This window comes from Dryobates pubescens, chromosome 3 (assembly GCF_014839835.1).
Source record: "Dryobates pubescens isolate bDryPub1 chromosome 3, bDryPub1.pri, whole genome shotgun sequence".
Taxonomy (NCBI): Eukaryota; Metazoa; Chordata; class Aves; order Piciformes; family Picidae; genus Dryobates; species Dryobates pubescens.
The window spans coordinates 39827003-39842625 of record NC_071614.1 but is presented as its reverse complement, the minus strand read 5'-3'; the positions used below and the strand labels follow the sequence as shown (position 1 = coordinate 39842625).

The window sequence follows — 15623 nt, the reverse complement described above, 5'->3', positions numbered from 1 at the left end:
TGTTTGTTAATGAAGATTTCTCGTTACTGCACTTGCTCTGTGGCCCTGATAGATGGAAGAATAGCTTTAGTACATCTTGCTTTTTTTTTTTTTTTTCCCTTTTTTCTTCTTCTTACTTTTCCTCAAAATTAACATAATCTGGTGGCTCTGCTAAAGGCAGGGAGGAAAAAAATATGCAAATTTCTCACAAGTATCTCGGGGAATCCTGATCGGTGTATAAACTGCTGATACTGATAGCATGTACTCCTCTTTTAAATTTGTCTCTTACTGGTGAGATCTATAATTATAAAATATGCTTGGGATGTTTAAGAGGTTTTAATTGCACTGCTGATTTTTTTTTTTCTCTAAACGTAGTCTGATTCATATGTTTCGTGAAAGGATTAAGATTTGATGATGTATTTTCATTTACAAGTCACAAGTGGGACCTAAGGTTGTAAGATATAGTACAGAGGACTCTATGCTATTTGTATGTTATAATTTCTCTCCTGACTGTGATAGTAGTCACTGCATAGTGCATTTGAAATGAGCAGAACCTCCAGCGCAGGTTACTTTAAATATGCTTCACAGTCATGCAGGGTCACTAATGTTCTGTGTGTTCACAGAGGCTCAGTATGTTATGAAATGTTATACAGATATAAATAAAAACTTTTGTTATTATTTTTTCTGTATTAAGAAAATCAGCTCACTGTTAACATCCATTAAATATTTAGCAGATTTTTTTCCCTTTTTAATTATCAAATTTTACGTTTCAACTCTGAAAGCTCTTAAGAAATGAATATTTAAGATGTACCAGCAAACTGTGCGATGCTACCTATAGGAGGCCACTAGATGGCTGAGTGAGCAGATGCTGTGCAGAGGAAACATTTTTATTGTGCTTGTAAAAGAGCTTTTGAGCTGGCAGACATGTTCTGCTCTTCTACATATAGACAAAGGTTTTCTTCCACTCATCGTGAAAAGCCCTGTGATCATGCATAACAAACTAAACCTGTAGCAAAATGTATCAGTGATAACTATGATTTAAGCCAGAATGGCTGGTGGCTTTGTTTTTAAATACTGAGTTTTTATTTAAATCTATTTAATGCTGTTGAAGAAGGAAAGCTTTTCCTGGCATGTAAATAAATGCAGTTGTTCTCTATATCAGCACAATGGAAAAAATGTTGGAATAAAATGCTAAAAATCTTCTGTATCAAAACCAGAAAGGCCCTCTCTCCTCATGTGTCACCCTATATTGAGTATGAAAGATTGAGTCTGAGGAGATAAACAAGTATTTTCTAAATTAAATTAGCAAGAGAGCAGCAATTAGCTATCTGCTCTGACAACATGCAGTAATTCAGCGAGATCTGCATTCCCAGTGCTTTCTCACAGCTCTGTTGTTACTCAAAAGGGGAGAAAGTCATGGGATGTGAGGAGCCAGTGGCATCCACATCCATTTTGAAACCAAATATTTTTTAAAATATGATACATTCTCTGTGGACATTTCTGTTTTACCTGTCCTCAATTTGTTTGTTTGTTGTTTTAACTTGAATTCATTTTAAGATATCTTATCTTAATAAGATAGTATCTTAGTATCTTCTCCGAATCTAATAAGCTAGAAAACCCTTGTTTCTAGCTGTAAAAGACAAAGTCAAAGCCCATACTAACCCTATTTTTCACAGAACCTCAGTCTCTGCAAAAACTGATGCAAGGATTGTTGCATCTATTCTGCTACCTAAATTTATTTAACAAAAAGATAAATATGTGAAATCTATCTGCAGGGAAGGAACTGTGCAATTTGAATATCTTTGCTCATTGGCAAATGGTGTCCAAAAGGACTTGTTATGGTGCCCTACCTCCCTGCTCAATTTTCTGATGTTATCTCTTCAAGCATTGATTGTTAAATAAACAAAGAAACAAAGATTATTTGATGCTAGCTGATTTTTATTACTCTAATCACCCAGACAAGTGTCAGGACTGGAAACAAGAATTATGCAGATGTTAGCTCAGAGATATTCACCTGTCACTGAATAAATCAGGAACATAAAGACAACAACAAGAAAATACCTTTGGAGATTTCTCCTTTTTTATTCCAAATTTTGTAGCTGTGTGCTGGGTGGCAGGATGGGAAATGGAGACTCTTCCTTCTTCCCCCAAACATCAGATTAGCCATTCAGGAAGAAATCTACTTTAACAGCATTAATGTTGTGTAACAGCATCATGCTATGTGTGGGAGGGGGCTCAATGCTTACAATTTATACAGGAATGGCAAAGCATTTTATCATTCTTCTAGGCAATCAGATTCCAGAAGAGGTGACAGTTTGCTGGTATGAAGCTGAATTAACAATCTCTTTCTTATTTTGACAGAATCCTGATATGGAAGTCGATGAAAATGGGACGTTGGATCTAAGCATGAACAAGCAGAGGCAGCGAGATGGTTGCTGTACCATTTTGACACCACTGGAGCCAATGTCCCCGCAGCGGCAAGCTGTGATGAATAACCGGTGTTACCAGCTGAATGAGGGGGACTGCTGGGACTTGCCAGTGGACTACACAAAAATGAAGCCCAGCAGGATAGATGAAGATGATTCCAAAGAGATTAATGTATGTCTTTTTCATCTATTAGTTCTTGTTGTGATCTAATTTTGCTAACTCATTACATTTCTGAAATTTGGAGGGAAAGAGGAAACAAAATTAACACATGGTAAAAATGGTGGGTTTCTTCCCAAGAAAGGACTTTCTGATGGTTAATCTTTAGGACTTCATCACGCTAGCACACATTAAGCATAAATGTGAACCATGTTTTCTAACAGTATCATCTTGTTAACAATATTTTCTGCACTAAAGATGCTTTGCTATATCCAGATCGCATTACTCTGTATAAGCGAGTTGACATAACCGCAATACTGAGATAATCAGCTTTCAAGACAAGATATTATTCTGAATTTGAAAACCATGAATGATGTGCTGAGTATTTGAAAGCATGTATTACGTAGAAATCAATTTAAACAAAAGCAACAGAGTATAATTTAAGCTTTCAACTGTTTCAGCTAATCTTCTTCTAGATTACTTATACACTCCTGATAGCCCTGTGTGTGAAAGGGCCTGTATTCATGAACTAGTTCCTTTCAAGAATAAAAGAAGGGATATTAGAAATCAGTGCTACTATTCAATTCATAATACCAAGACAGCAGCAAAAAAAAACTTTTAAAGAGATGAGGCAAATAAAGAAAATATGTTAGAGAATTTTACTTTGCAAAATTTAGGATAGCCAGGACACTGAAGAGGTCTCCTGACAAGATTTGGTGACACTGCTTTTGTTCATCATGTTTTAATCCTTATCCGTCCACTGTGCAGTTCAGAACCCTGCACCCAGTGCACTTTAATTGGATGAAGACTTCTAGAGATTGTTTGCTGGGTTGTTTTAATTTTTGGTTTTGCTTTGTGTTTGTTTGTTTGTAACAGAAAAGTAGGATAATAATTTTTGTGTAGCACGTATCTTTGTGGGTTTTTTGTTGGTGGTTTTTTTTGTTTGTTGGTTGAAACATACTTGTTTAATGAAAGGGCGGTCAGGCATTGGAATAGATTGCCCAGGGAGGTGATGGAGTGACCATCGCTAGACATCTTCAAAAAATGTGCAGATATGGTCTTTTGTAGCATGGTTTGATGACCATGCTGATGTTGGGTCACCGGTTGGACTTGATGATCTTACACACTTTTTCCAACTGAAACAATTCTATGATTGTATATAACAAATGAGCATTTTCACTAAATACAAAGTGCATTTTAGATCTGGTATTAACTACAGGAATGCTATTAATTTACCTGAAGTTAGGAGGAAATCTGTCACTTTCAAGGAAATGTGTGGTAAACCAGGTAGTATAGCAGGTTCTTTGGAACAGGCAGAAGTGCCTGTTTCTACTGTGGTGTTTATGGCACCATCTGCAGGAATCATTAAATCAATGCACTCAGCCACTTCATCCCCGAAACAGACTTTTGTACATTTCTGGACACATCAGTGACATTTATTATGAATTATATCATTCCATTTTGCCAGACAGATCCATTGAGATTTACCTGAAACTGAGATTCTGTGTATAGATGTTAAGATTGCTTTGGTTTCATCTTTGAGGTGTTTTAAACCATTTAAAACATTAATTAATGGGGGGGTGGGGTGTGGGTGTGTGTTTGTATGTAAAATACTTTTTCTTCATTGCTCTGTTTTGCAATGACTTTAGGAAAAGAATACTGATTCTTTTAAAGGAAAACGATAGGGCAGTTGGAGAAAAAACATTCTTTTGCTTTTAATATTTTTCTAGTTAAATAAATTCTAATTCCACATACTGTAGAATATCCAAAGTATCCAAATATTATTTTAAAATATCTAAATATCTAAATATCCCAAATATTATTTTAAAGCATCCAAAAATCCACATGTGAAAAAAACTATTAAAAAATATCCAAATTATCCAAATGTCCAAAGTGTCCAAGTATTATTTAAAGGTTTAATAGATGGCAGAATAGAATAAAGAAGGAGAAAACAACTGGATATGTAGCACTAGGACAGGGGGCAATGGTTTTAAACTAGAGAAGGGCTGATTTAGGTTGGACATCAGAAAGAAGTTCTTTACTGTGAGGGTGGTGGAACACTGGAACAGGTTGCCCAGGGAGGTTCTGGAGACATTCAAGGTCACATGTGATAGGTCTCTGAACAACCTAATCTATGTGGGGATGTCCCTGCTTATTGCAGGGGGGTTGGATTGCATGACCACTAGAGGCTTTTTCCAACCCAGTATCTTTTCTGATTCTATCATTTGCATTATTTTGTGCAGTGGTAGCCTCACCTTGCTAAAGCTAACGTGTGTGTTTGCCTGTAGCCAGAAGATTTGGATCCTTTCCAAGAGGCACTTGAAGAAAGACGGTATCCTGGTGAAGTTACAATCCCAAGTCCCAAACCCAAATACCCTCAATGCAAAGAGAGCAAAAAGGATTTAATAACGTAAGCATAATGTGAGGTGAAATTATTTTTCTCCTTTTAACCTTCTCTCTCTTTGTCTTTTTTTAAACAAATGGGTACATATACGCCTTGCAGTATGAGCATGCAACATTTGCAGCATATAAATGTTTCAAACTGCCAGTTAAGTAAAGTGATAAGCTAATGTGTATTTGCTTGTTCTTAATGATGCTATATTGTATTGAGCCATTTTCATTTAAACCTGTTCATTTTGCAGCTTTTCAATTAGGATGCTTTAAAACCCCTTGCAGTCATTGCAGCTAAACTGGAAACAATGAAACTTTTAAAAGCCTATTTTTTTTAAACATACTTACTATTTTGGCTGTTTTTGTTTTTGTTTGGTGGCAGATGTCCAACACCAGGGTGTGATGGGAGTGGTCATGTGACTGGTAATTACGCCTCACATAGAAGGTGTGACTTCATTTTTTTCATGGTGGATTCTGTCTTTCAATTTATTGTTTTCAGCTTACCTCAACAATGCTGTCAAAGTAAAACGTTGAACTATGTGTTAACCCTTTGAGTAATATATGTTGATCTTAAAAGCATGCTAATTTGTGTGTTGTATAAACGTCTTTTATTTTTAAATAGATTACTAAAATTTCCAAAGTATCCTTAAGCATTTAAGTAGTTAACCCAGGAATCTGAAATACTGTTGTTTTGTTACATTTTCCTAGCTCTTAGAGACACAAACAAACAAACAAGAACATTTGCAGTATGTAATTTTTGATGTAATGTTGATAAATAAATATATTCAGAGGGTTAACTATATTACAGAATTCAATATTACAGCACTTGCCCCATCGCTTTTCTGCATTACAAACTTTTACTTTTTAATTTTTATGTTGTGTTTGTTTTGGGAGTGTTCGGTTAATGAGAAGATTAACTTACTTGTATATCCTGCCATGTCTTACAGTTTATCTGGCTGTCCCTTGGCTGACAAAAGCATTCGAAGTATGCTGGCCACAAGCTCACAAGAACTCAAGTAAGATATAAAGAACAAATATTTTCTTTGTGAACACTTATTTGACTGCAAATTGTTGTGTATTTGTATCAGAAAATAGAAACACCATGTGGAGAGCTGCTGCAGAAGGGTACGATCCATTTTGGAACATGCATTGAAGTCTCTATAAATTCGCATATAGGCTGGCTGGCTCATACATAAGTCTGGTGACATAGTTTTCCTTTACATGTGTTCATTAGGTTCAAAAGTCAGAACTGCTGGAATTTCATTTAACTATTTGAATTCCTGTTTTGTTTTGGTTGTTTTTTTTCCTGAACATTTGAGTTTGCTAGTTAGAACAGAAAATTCTTATGTGATTAGACTGATGAAATGCTTCTGACTGCACAACCAGTCAAGTGCTAGAGTTTCTCAGTCATAAATTAGAGGGGAAGCAATTTGTTTTTTCCCTAATGCTTGCATATTTTTTCCCCAGGTTTGTATCACTGTTAACAGCTTAATGCATTTTCTCATTTGACTGTGGTTTTTAGTGTTTCCTTAGTTATTGCCCTACTTAAAATGCATTCTTTACAATTCCTTTCAGTTCTTTGGAGTGACAGTTGTGAGCAATGAAAGTTAGAGAATGGTGAGACTTAGCTTTGATCAGTCTTACTGCACCATATTTTCAAATGCAGCTCTCAATGTGGAGGAACTATAGTATTTTGCTAGTGGTACGATATAGTGATGCTATACATAGAGAGTTGGTTCTATTGTTAACATAGAAAGATATTCACAAGTAACAAGGCAAAAATTGGGTAGGGAAAGTATGAATGGATAGTTTATGCTGCCTTCCTTAGTGGGATTCTGTCTTTACATACATGAGTACCTTAAACAACATTTCTTGAGTTTAGTACATTCCCTGATGAAAAAATGCCACAAACCTTGTAAAACATGGGAAAGGTAATAAAGCAAGCATGAGTAAGCTACTGAGGTAATATTGCTCTCTAGTCTTAGCTACTCTAGTCACTGGATGCCAGCAATATAACGAAATTTACACCCAACTGAAAATAACATTTTGAAACCATAAATTTAGATAGTACTGGTGTACGCTGCTAGAAGGCTATGTGATATGTAAGGGGAAGGAATGTACCCAATATTGGGGAAAACATATAAGTATAAGCAGAGTAAGACATGAGCATATAACCCCAGAGAAACTCAGGTTTGGACCTAGATTTTCAATTGGGATGGGCTGAGGAAATTTAATTTCATAAGCAAACACAGATAAGACTCTTGGGGCAGCATGAATGATACTTTAAGCACATACTTTGCTGCTCTTAGCTTTATAAAGTTTCCACTTAAACCTGAAACCTCGGTCACGTCTCATGACATTTTTAGATAGTGAGAATTTCAGACTTTGCTTAAGCCAAGAGAACAAGCTTAAGTCCTTTTTAAAGTTGCATTTTTAGGTTCAGAATAGATTATTTACTTAGCATTTTGGGTAAATCCTTATCAGTTATCATAATACCTATTGAATACATCAAAGCTCTGTTGAAGTGAATTCAGAAGTTAGGAAATATTAGCATTTTAAGCAAGCTAACTTAACTCAGTTCTGGCTTGCATTTTCATTACAAGGCAGTCCACTGTCTGATTATATGTTTCCATAAGATAGCGAAGTAATTTGTTGCATGTGGCATACAGTAACCACTGCTTAAGTGACTAATGAATTTCTTCTGTTTTCTTTATTATGCTGTGTGGCCCTGTCTGTAATTCACTGTACTTCCCTCAAACTGTACTCTCAAGACACAGCTACTAATTCACTCACACATTTATCACTACCACTGCATCTGGGTATTTCCAAATTAATTTATCTTGCTATTAAAGGAATTAATTTTCATCTGCAGTTATACTCTGAAGTAAGTCAGGGTTGATATTATCCCCATTTTAAAGTCAGAAAAATTTGAGCATATAATTTTGATTGCTCAGTTTGAGACTTTTGGGGCTCACTTTCTCAGAGTCCTTCATATTGTAGAGAAGTGTATATGTTCAAAGCAAAGTACCCATAGAATTTGCTTGGAGCTGTGGGAATTCAGCAGTTCTATGTGATGAATGACTGACCTTTTGTGAAAATGGATAAACTCTACCAAAAGAGTAGGACATAGTTTAGTGTTCCAGAAGAGTCATGGGACTATCCTTTCTCCTCACTCTTCACTCAGATCAGTCCCAGCTTCCACTTGGTCCGTTCACTCTGTCCTGTTTTCCTTCATCATTTTTTTTCTCCACTGCTCCATGTCTCAAGCTCCTTGTCTAATCAGCCCATCTCCTGCCTTCATCACATGTATATTTTGATTGTCCTCTATCTCTACATCCTGATGAAGTTAGTATGGAGAGAGAAATAAAGCATCTTCACATTTCTTACATACATTTGAAAGCAGGGAAGTAGGAGTCCTATGGATGGCAGCATTCTTTATACAGCTTTCATTTACGCTCTTGTTCTCTGCCTAAGATGGAATAAGATGTGATCATGTAAATGATAATATGTATGCACAAACCAGCTAAACTAAAGCTATACAAGTGATTTTGATGTGGGAATTTTTAAACTGTGAAATACTTCATTTACATGTGTTATATTTCTGTGTGCAAGGTCTGGGGGTATGATTTCCTTGCTTTTAAAAAGAGCAAGCTGAAAAGAAGCAGAAATTCCATAATGTGGAATCACACTGGATCTCTGACAGGCCACCAGCCAGCATGGGAACTTTTGATATCCACTGTATAGGTCACCTACACTACTGTGGTAACAAACAGCAGTAGAAGGTATAATGCTCTGCGTGGACTGACACCAGGAGGAGGTGGGGAATGTTGCTGGTGTGTTTCATATGTATTCGCTGCCAGTAGAAGAGAAGTGAGAGTCAGTAACCTTGGCTCCTGCCCCAGGCTGTAGAGAAAAATGCATACACATATTTTTGCCTATATCCCAAGTTGAGATCCTTTCCGTCCTGTTCCTACCAATCTGTACTGTTCTCATCTCTTCTTCACCTTGTTCTGGTTTTCAATGTACTTGTTTCCAGTCATCCATAAAGATTTCAACCTCTGTAAGATTTCTGGCAAATACTTATTTAATATGTGGGATACAGAGAATAATCAATAGTATAGTAGAATTGATAGTGCAGCATAAGGATCATATTTCTGAACTGGAAAGTTTGGAAGGATTTCATATATCTCTTGCTTTTCCAGGCATAGCTTATGCAACAAGTATCATGTATGTGCTGGTAAAGCTTTTATAGCACATTTCACCAATCCATGATTACCTGTGTGCATTGTAAAACATACACAAGTTATTTATCATGAAGCTTCTTAACTGAAATTTTGCTGACATACTGATTCTTTATAATCCTCAACTAAATTATAAAATAGCAGACACTTCAAATAATATTAACGAATAATACCTTTCAGATAACAGTCATAATCCAAATAGTAAGAAAACCTGAAAAGATTAGAGGAAAATTTATTTTGCATAAGAGCTATGCTCGTTGTATTGCCTTTTGGTAGTTGTGGGTCCACAGAATCATAGAATGATGGAATCAGCTTAATTGGAAAAGATCTTCAAGATCATTGAGTCCAACCATTATCTCACTCTACAACATCAGCTGCTAAACCATGTCCCTCAGCACCACATCTCTGTTCCTTTTAAACACCTCCAGAGATGGGGATTCAGCTACCTCCCTGGGAAGCCTATTCCAGGCTTTGAGAGCCCTTTCATTGAATAGTTTTCTTCTAATATTTAACCTGAACCACCCCTGGTGCATTTCCTCTCACCCTTTCACTGGTAGCTAGGTAGAAAAGACCAACAGCCACCTCACTACAACTTCCTTTTCAGGGAGCTATAGAGAGTGAGAAGGTCTCCCCTGAGCCTCCTTTTCTCCAGACTAAACAACCCTAGCTCCCAGACTCTCCTCACAAGACCTGTTCTGATTCCATCACTCACATTTCCTAGCTGCCAGTATAGTAATGTTGCAGCTTTCAATTAATTTTTTCTAGGGGCAGCATATTATTCCATACCACTCAGTTTTCACTTCTGTAAGGCTTCTTGCAAAGGTTAACCATGCAGATTGTAGGATTTTCCACTTTCCCCAAAGCTCGTGTGAAAAAATGAGTCTTTGTGCATAGTTTATCAGCAGACCAAAGCAGTTACGCAGCCTGATCAATGATCTCCAAACAACAGAAAAAGATCTTCAGCTTTAATTCTCAGTTACTGCTGCTGGCACAAAAAAGAGGTCAGCAGCTTTAAGGGCCTCCGAAGAAATGAATATCTGGCAAGAATCCAAGCTTTTCCAGCATTAAGATTTTGGTTATAGTACTTGTGAAAAGCAACTAAATTTTCAAAGACCTGGGGACACTTTATTTAGGAGTAAACTTAAGTGTGGTGGAAAAGCAATTAATGGCTTACCCAGTGACAGCAACCAACAGTAAAATACTCATAAGTTAAATACATTTTAATCTTCTGCAGGGGCTTTTCATTATTAATTTTCTTTATTTACTCCTTATCATAGGAGATTTTCCCAACAGTTAGCTTTACTTCAAAACTGTAATCCCATTGTAGCATTGTAAATAGTATTTAAAAAGCAACAGTTTGAAGCACTTTAAATCTTATTCAAAATTAAATTAAATGAAACTATAATTAATTGCTATTTTTAAAAGGGCACATTTTGATTAGCAGTCGACCAATCCCAGACAAAATGCAGCATAATGACTGAGAACATTTCTACTCAATGCATTATCAACATGACAGCCAGGGAACCTAAGTACCAGAAGCTCCCAGCAGATGACAAACTCAGTTCTACTTCATGCTACTTTGATGTAAAAATAATCATAGTTATTCAAAGACTGTAGGTACCTATCAGCTTGGTCTGCTGTAGAACTGTCTATCAAATTATCAACATTTATCCTTGTTCCTTTGGGTCCGTTTTCTGCCAGAAAAATCCCATTAGTGCTTACAGTAAAGAATCTGAAATTCAGAAAGATTTACAGGTCAAACAGATGCCTCCAAGTTTGGATGCTTATCTGATACGGTGGTAATGTGTCCAGTCCTTCAGTCCCAAAGTACCTGTGTCTCTGTATAGATTTTGCACATCCTTGTTTCCCGTGGTGCACATCTTTGGGTTGTCTAGTATGGAGTACACTTAAAGGGAGGAGTACAGTCTCATTTTCCTCTCCACAGTGAAGCCTGAAAGCTTTTCTTTTCCACATCTAATCTTAACTCAGATTGAGAAGCTCCATCTATTTTTGCATATTTTCCACTCTGAAGTAAGAGTTGGAATGTCTGGGCCTTCTTTTTTCCATGCCACTCTGCCCTAATTTCTGTATTCTTGGTGGTCATCTTCTACTCTTTCTCTTTTCCTCCTTTTATCCTTGTCTCCCTGTTCCCAGACGTGTCATTTCTAACAGTGTCTTCTATTCAGTTTATATGGAAAAGTAAGCTTCACCAAAGCTCTCCCTGTTAACCATAACTCCTCTAGAAAGATAAACTCTTTGAAGTATATTTTTCTCTAGACAGACAGGAAATCCTTACTGTATACTTTTAGGGAAATTCTTCCATGTTCATATAATGTCTAATATTCACTTTTTATTGGTATAATTTCACTGAAGTTTGCTCAACAAGAAGTTTCAAATGGGAAGAAGGAAATGGAGAAACTTGTGTTATTTTTATTCTGATGAATATATAAAATAAAATATTACTGGGAAATAAAATAACAGTTTCTTTCTCACTTTAGTCATCTGCCAAAAAAATAAGCCTCCTCCAAATACAAAATTAAAAAGCATAAACAAAAACTAATAGGATATATCTGTAAAACATCACAGAAATATTCCCCTTTTTCAGATAGGTAACCAGATTATTCTCAAACATTGAGTGGTACCTATATTCTTTAACTTTTGACAGCTCTCCCAATGTACACTCACTTTCTGTATTCAAACCAGTTATTTCTGCAGAGATCTGTTCACGTGCTGAAATGATTTCTCTACCTACATTTTATGTTTGCAATTTGAGGTGTTTCTGATGTTCAGTGCCTGGATGTACATTTGTTGTTTCATCTGCACAGGAGCATTATCCATTACCCTGCCTTGCTTTGCCTTCCCTTCTTTTTTCTTTCCCTTTTCTTCCCTTCCTTTTTCTTTCCCTTCCTTCCCTTTCCTTCCTTTCCCTTCCCTTCCATTTTCTTAGAGATCACATCTGTCCTCCTCTGTGACCCATTAGTTTTCACTCACTGTTCTGTTATAAAATTACTCTTTGTTGCAAAAGGAATAACCATTTCCATTCTTATTATCACTTTTTTTTACCCCTGTTGTTTGTCCTCTTTTTATTTATTTTTTTTCTTCTCCTACATGGAAAACTCACTAGAATTTGTCATTACAGTTGTTCTTCAATACTGAGGTTGTTGAGCCTAGTAAGTAATCTTGTGTTATAATGAAATACTCTTTTGATGCTAAATATGTATCCTTTGAATCTTCAGATGCTTTTTTTAAGTTCCTTTATGTTTCAGGTAACTTTTATTTACAAAATGTGATTGCAAGGACCAGGAGTGACGTATTAGGAGTAATGTTAAAAGTTACTAGTGTGAGTCATTTGTAAATGGTAGCATTTTATTACCTTATCTGCAATGTTATGGTGAAACAAACTGTGGGCTTTAATGTGTTATTAAATTGCAAGTTAGTGTGCCAGTCTAATTTAAATTATTAAAAACAAAATGAAGGAACATAGATCCCAAATAGTAATTCACCTATAAGGAACAACCTTTCCCGTTTGGTTCAACTAGATCCTTGGGCCAAGTGAAATCAGGAATCTCATGTGGTTTCAGTGGGTTTTTTTTGCATTTTTGTTTCCTGTATTTATTGCAGATTTCCACTTGGATACCTTATCTTTGATGGCAGCATGCATGCCTGGCCAGAACAGAACACCTTGGGCTCTGTTCCTGCACTTCTCAATACTCAAATGGGCACTGTAGGTTATACCTAGCATTTCCAACCTCATGTTGTGTGGTGTTATGATAATGTCCTTTGTATAGAAACCCATCATCTGCAGCAACCTCATCTCTGTAGTCACAATAAGTTTTACATATGGAAGTGACTGGGCTTTTTTCTGTTAGAATAATTCATTCAGACTCTGGCAAGGTTGAGTCATCCCATTTTTCTCACTTAAGTTTGTCAGCTTTTGTCTCCAAAATGGAAAACACTTGAGTTCTGTTTATCTAAGACCCTTCATCATTGTTTTCATTACTAAGAGTAGTTGTAAAAGCATGTTCTCTCTAAAAAGCTCCTTAAAAGCCATCTGCATATCAGTACCTCTGATGCTGTGAACTGTTCCATGCAGGCACAAAACTGTTTGCATGAAGCGCCTTGCAGAATCAGGGCCTTAGTCAATTTGCAATACCATGAAATGCTCTGAAATTAGAGGCTTCATTTGTATAGTGGCATTTATAATACCCACATAATTTATGGTCTCTTTCTGTACATACCGAATTATTTAAAACAAACTGTATTATGAGATGTACTTTTTTAGTGTTCAGATTTCAAATCGGTATTAAAAGCCATTTGCCAGTTAGCTATCACCTGAAAGGGTCTCAATTCAGATAAATGTTCACTAAATTAGAGTCTTTTTTTCCCAAACAACCTGTTTGACTTAAAAGTCCAAACATTGTTTTCAGAGGGAATCTAAGTACTGAGTATCCACATCCTTGCAATTTCCATATGCCTAACTTTGAAAGTGGAATTCAGTGTCTGCAGTAACAACTTAGGCAGTTTTGAAGATACAACCATTAACTCCTAAAGTCTCTACCAATCACCAAATATTTCAGTGTGAATTTTTATTTGACAGTTCATTTTAACTTCCAAAACTTTTCTTGTCAGTCATTTTAGTGCCATTCTGTGCAGTCCCTGAGAAGCTATTCTGAGAGAAGCACTTAATTGTGATTATCAGTGAATTTGCTTAGCTTTGTTAACATGCCCAATGAATCTCACTAAGGCCTTCTTGTCTTGAAGTCTTTCCATTTGTACAGTTGCCTCTGCCTTCCTTGGGTTTGGTCATACTTCTTTGTCATTGAATGTATTCTACTTAATTAATCTCATTCAGCCTGGCATTTGCTCATATTCAAGGGTCTTTTCTTTGGCACAATTTGGTTATTGTGCGAACTCCCATCGTGATGTTGATCATTTTTGCTTCAAATCAACAGATCATAACCAACTGCTCATTCCATCCAGATCTGCAAAGATCTGCAACATGATGCTGCGGTATATCCCAAGTGCTGAGGCAATCCCCACGGGAAGTTGCATAAAGCATACAGTTGCTAAAAGGGAAATGACAAGTGCAGTCTTTTGCACTTTCTGTGTTTGGTCAGACTTGCCAAAACCCTTTAATATATACCCCAAAATAAAAGTTATTTCACTTGGAATCTTAAATATGATTGTCTGGATCCTCAGTGTAAATTAGCATAGCTCCATTGCCTTCAGTGGAGTTACGCCAAGATACAGCAGTGATGATCTGGGCAGATGCCCTCAGCCACTGTCTTGGGTTAGCATTCATGTTTGATTGCCTTCTTTATACCTTTTGAAGTTATAAAATCCCTTGCATTGTTTGGTTTCTTAGAATGACCAGTTTCTAACTCAGTTACTTGGTGTCTCTAGCTGCACAGTAACATCTGATTTTGCCATGCAGTTAAATTCACCCCTTTATTTTTTCAGTGCTATTGGGACTTTATGTGGCACACATTTTTTTTGCAATGCTGTAGTACCTTTATCAATGTTTTATATCTCTAAACTATCCCATGTGTCTCATGAACACCTCATTGTAATATTTTACAATATTTATTTTTTTTTGTATTCCCAGTAAATGGAATTTACATTTGCTCATCTGCATGTAAAAAATGCACTTCTCCCTAACATACACAGAATGTCCACTGCTTCAAAGTTTGCTGATTTCTCTCCTTTCACAGATAACGACACTGTGCTCTTTCAGCATGGGCTCATTTGATGTACACTGTGTGAAACAACCTTAGATTTTGAGGAGTACTTTAACGCTGGCCATCATTAATTATTTTTGTGTGCTTGACTGTGTTTTCACTGCACTCAGCTCCAGCAGTATCTTTTCTGTAATAAGCAAGAGGCAAAGGAGGCCTGCAGTATAAGGACATTATTATTGTTTGTTTGTTGTTTGGTTGTTTTTTTTAACAAAAAAGGCCCTTGAAAAAAATTAAATCTAAATATTTAAGATGCCGTTTTCAAAATTATGCCATTTGCAAAGTTCCTTCAAAATGATCAGCTGTAGTCAAGTGATATTTAAAATGCCAGCTTCAGGCTTCAGAGTTGACATGCACTGAGATGAACAGAATCTAGTTTCCAAATTTTCAGACTACAAATGAATGAGGACATCATTGTGGAGCTCATGAACAGCTTAAAAGAGCTATAAATACAATTTATTCAAAAGAGGCCACATACTGGAGCACTTTATGAGGTATTAAGTAGGAAAGGAATCAAATCTTATGGATGCTGTTTATGAAGAAACCAAAATATAAGTCTTTTCCCTTTTGGTATTTTCCTTTATTTTTTTTTACAGGTAAAGAATTTTTTTCAAGCCAATCAGTCTGGCACCTTTCTTGAATGATCTTAATAATCTAAATCTATAATTTAACTGTGAGGTAGACATATAATCAG

The 15623-nt window shown here is 36.3% G+C and overlaps 1 protein-coding gene across 16 annotated transcripts in view; it reads left to right on the top strand.

The window, feature by feature from the left end:
* The window catches only part of MYT1L (myelin transcription factor 1 like), a 334473-nt gene that overhangs the window by 271873 nt on the left and 46977 nt on the right, over positions 1–15623 (top strand). For 12 of the 16 annotated variants that reach the window (XM_054180000.1, XM_054179998.1, XM_054179996.1 and 9 more), the window contains 4 exons: positions 2341–2577; positions 4851–4972; positions 5336–5398; positions 5901–5969. In XM_054180000.1, the coding sequence (XP_054035975.1) occupies positions 2341–2577; positions 4851–4972; positions 5336–5398; positions 5901–5969 (491 nt within the window). The remainder of the gene's footprint in view (positions 1–2340; positions 2578–4850; positions 4973–5335; positions 5399–5900; positions 5970–15623) is intronic. The other 4 variants (XM_009902086.2, XM_054180004.1, XM_054180005.1 and 1 more) reach the window with 1 other exon arrangement.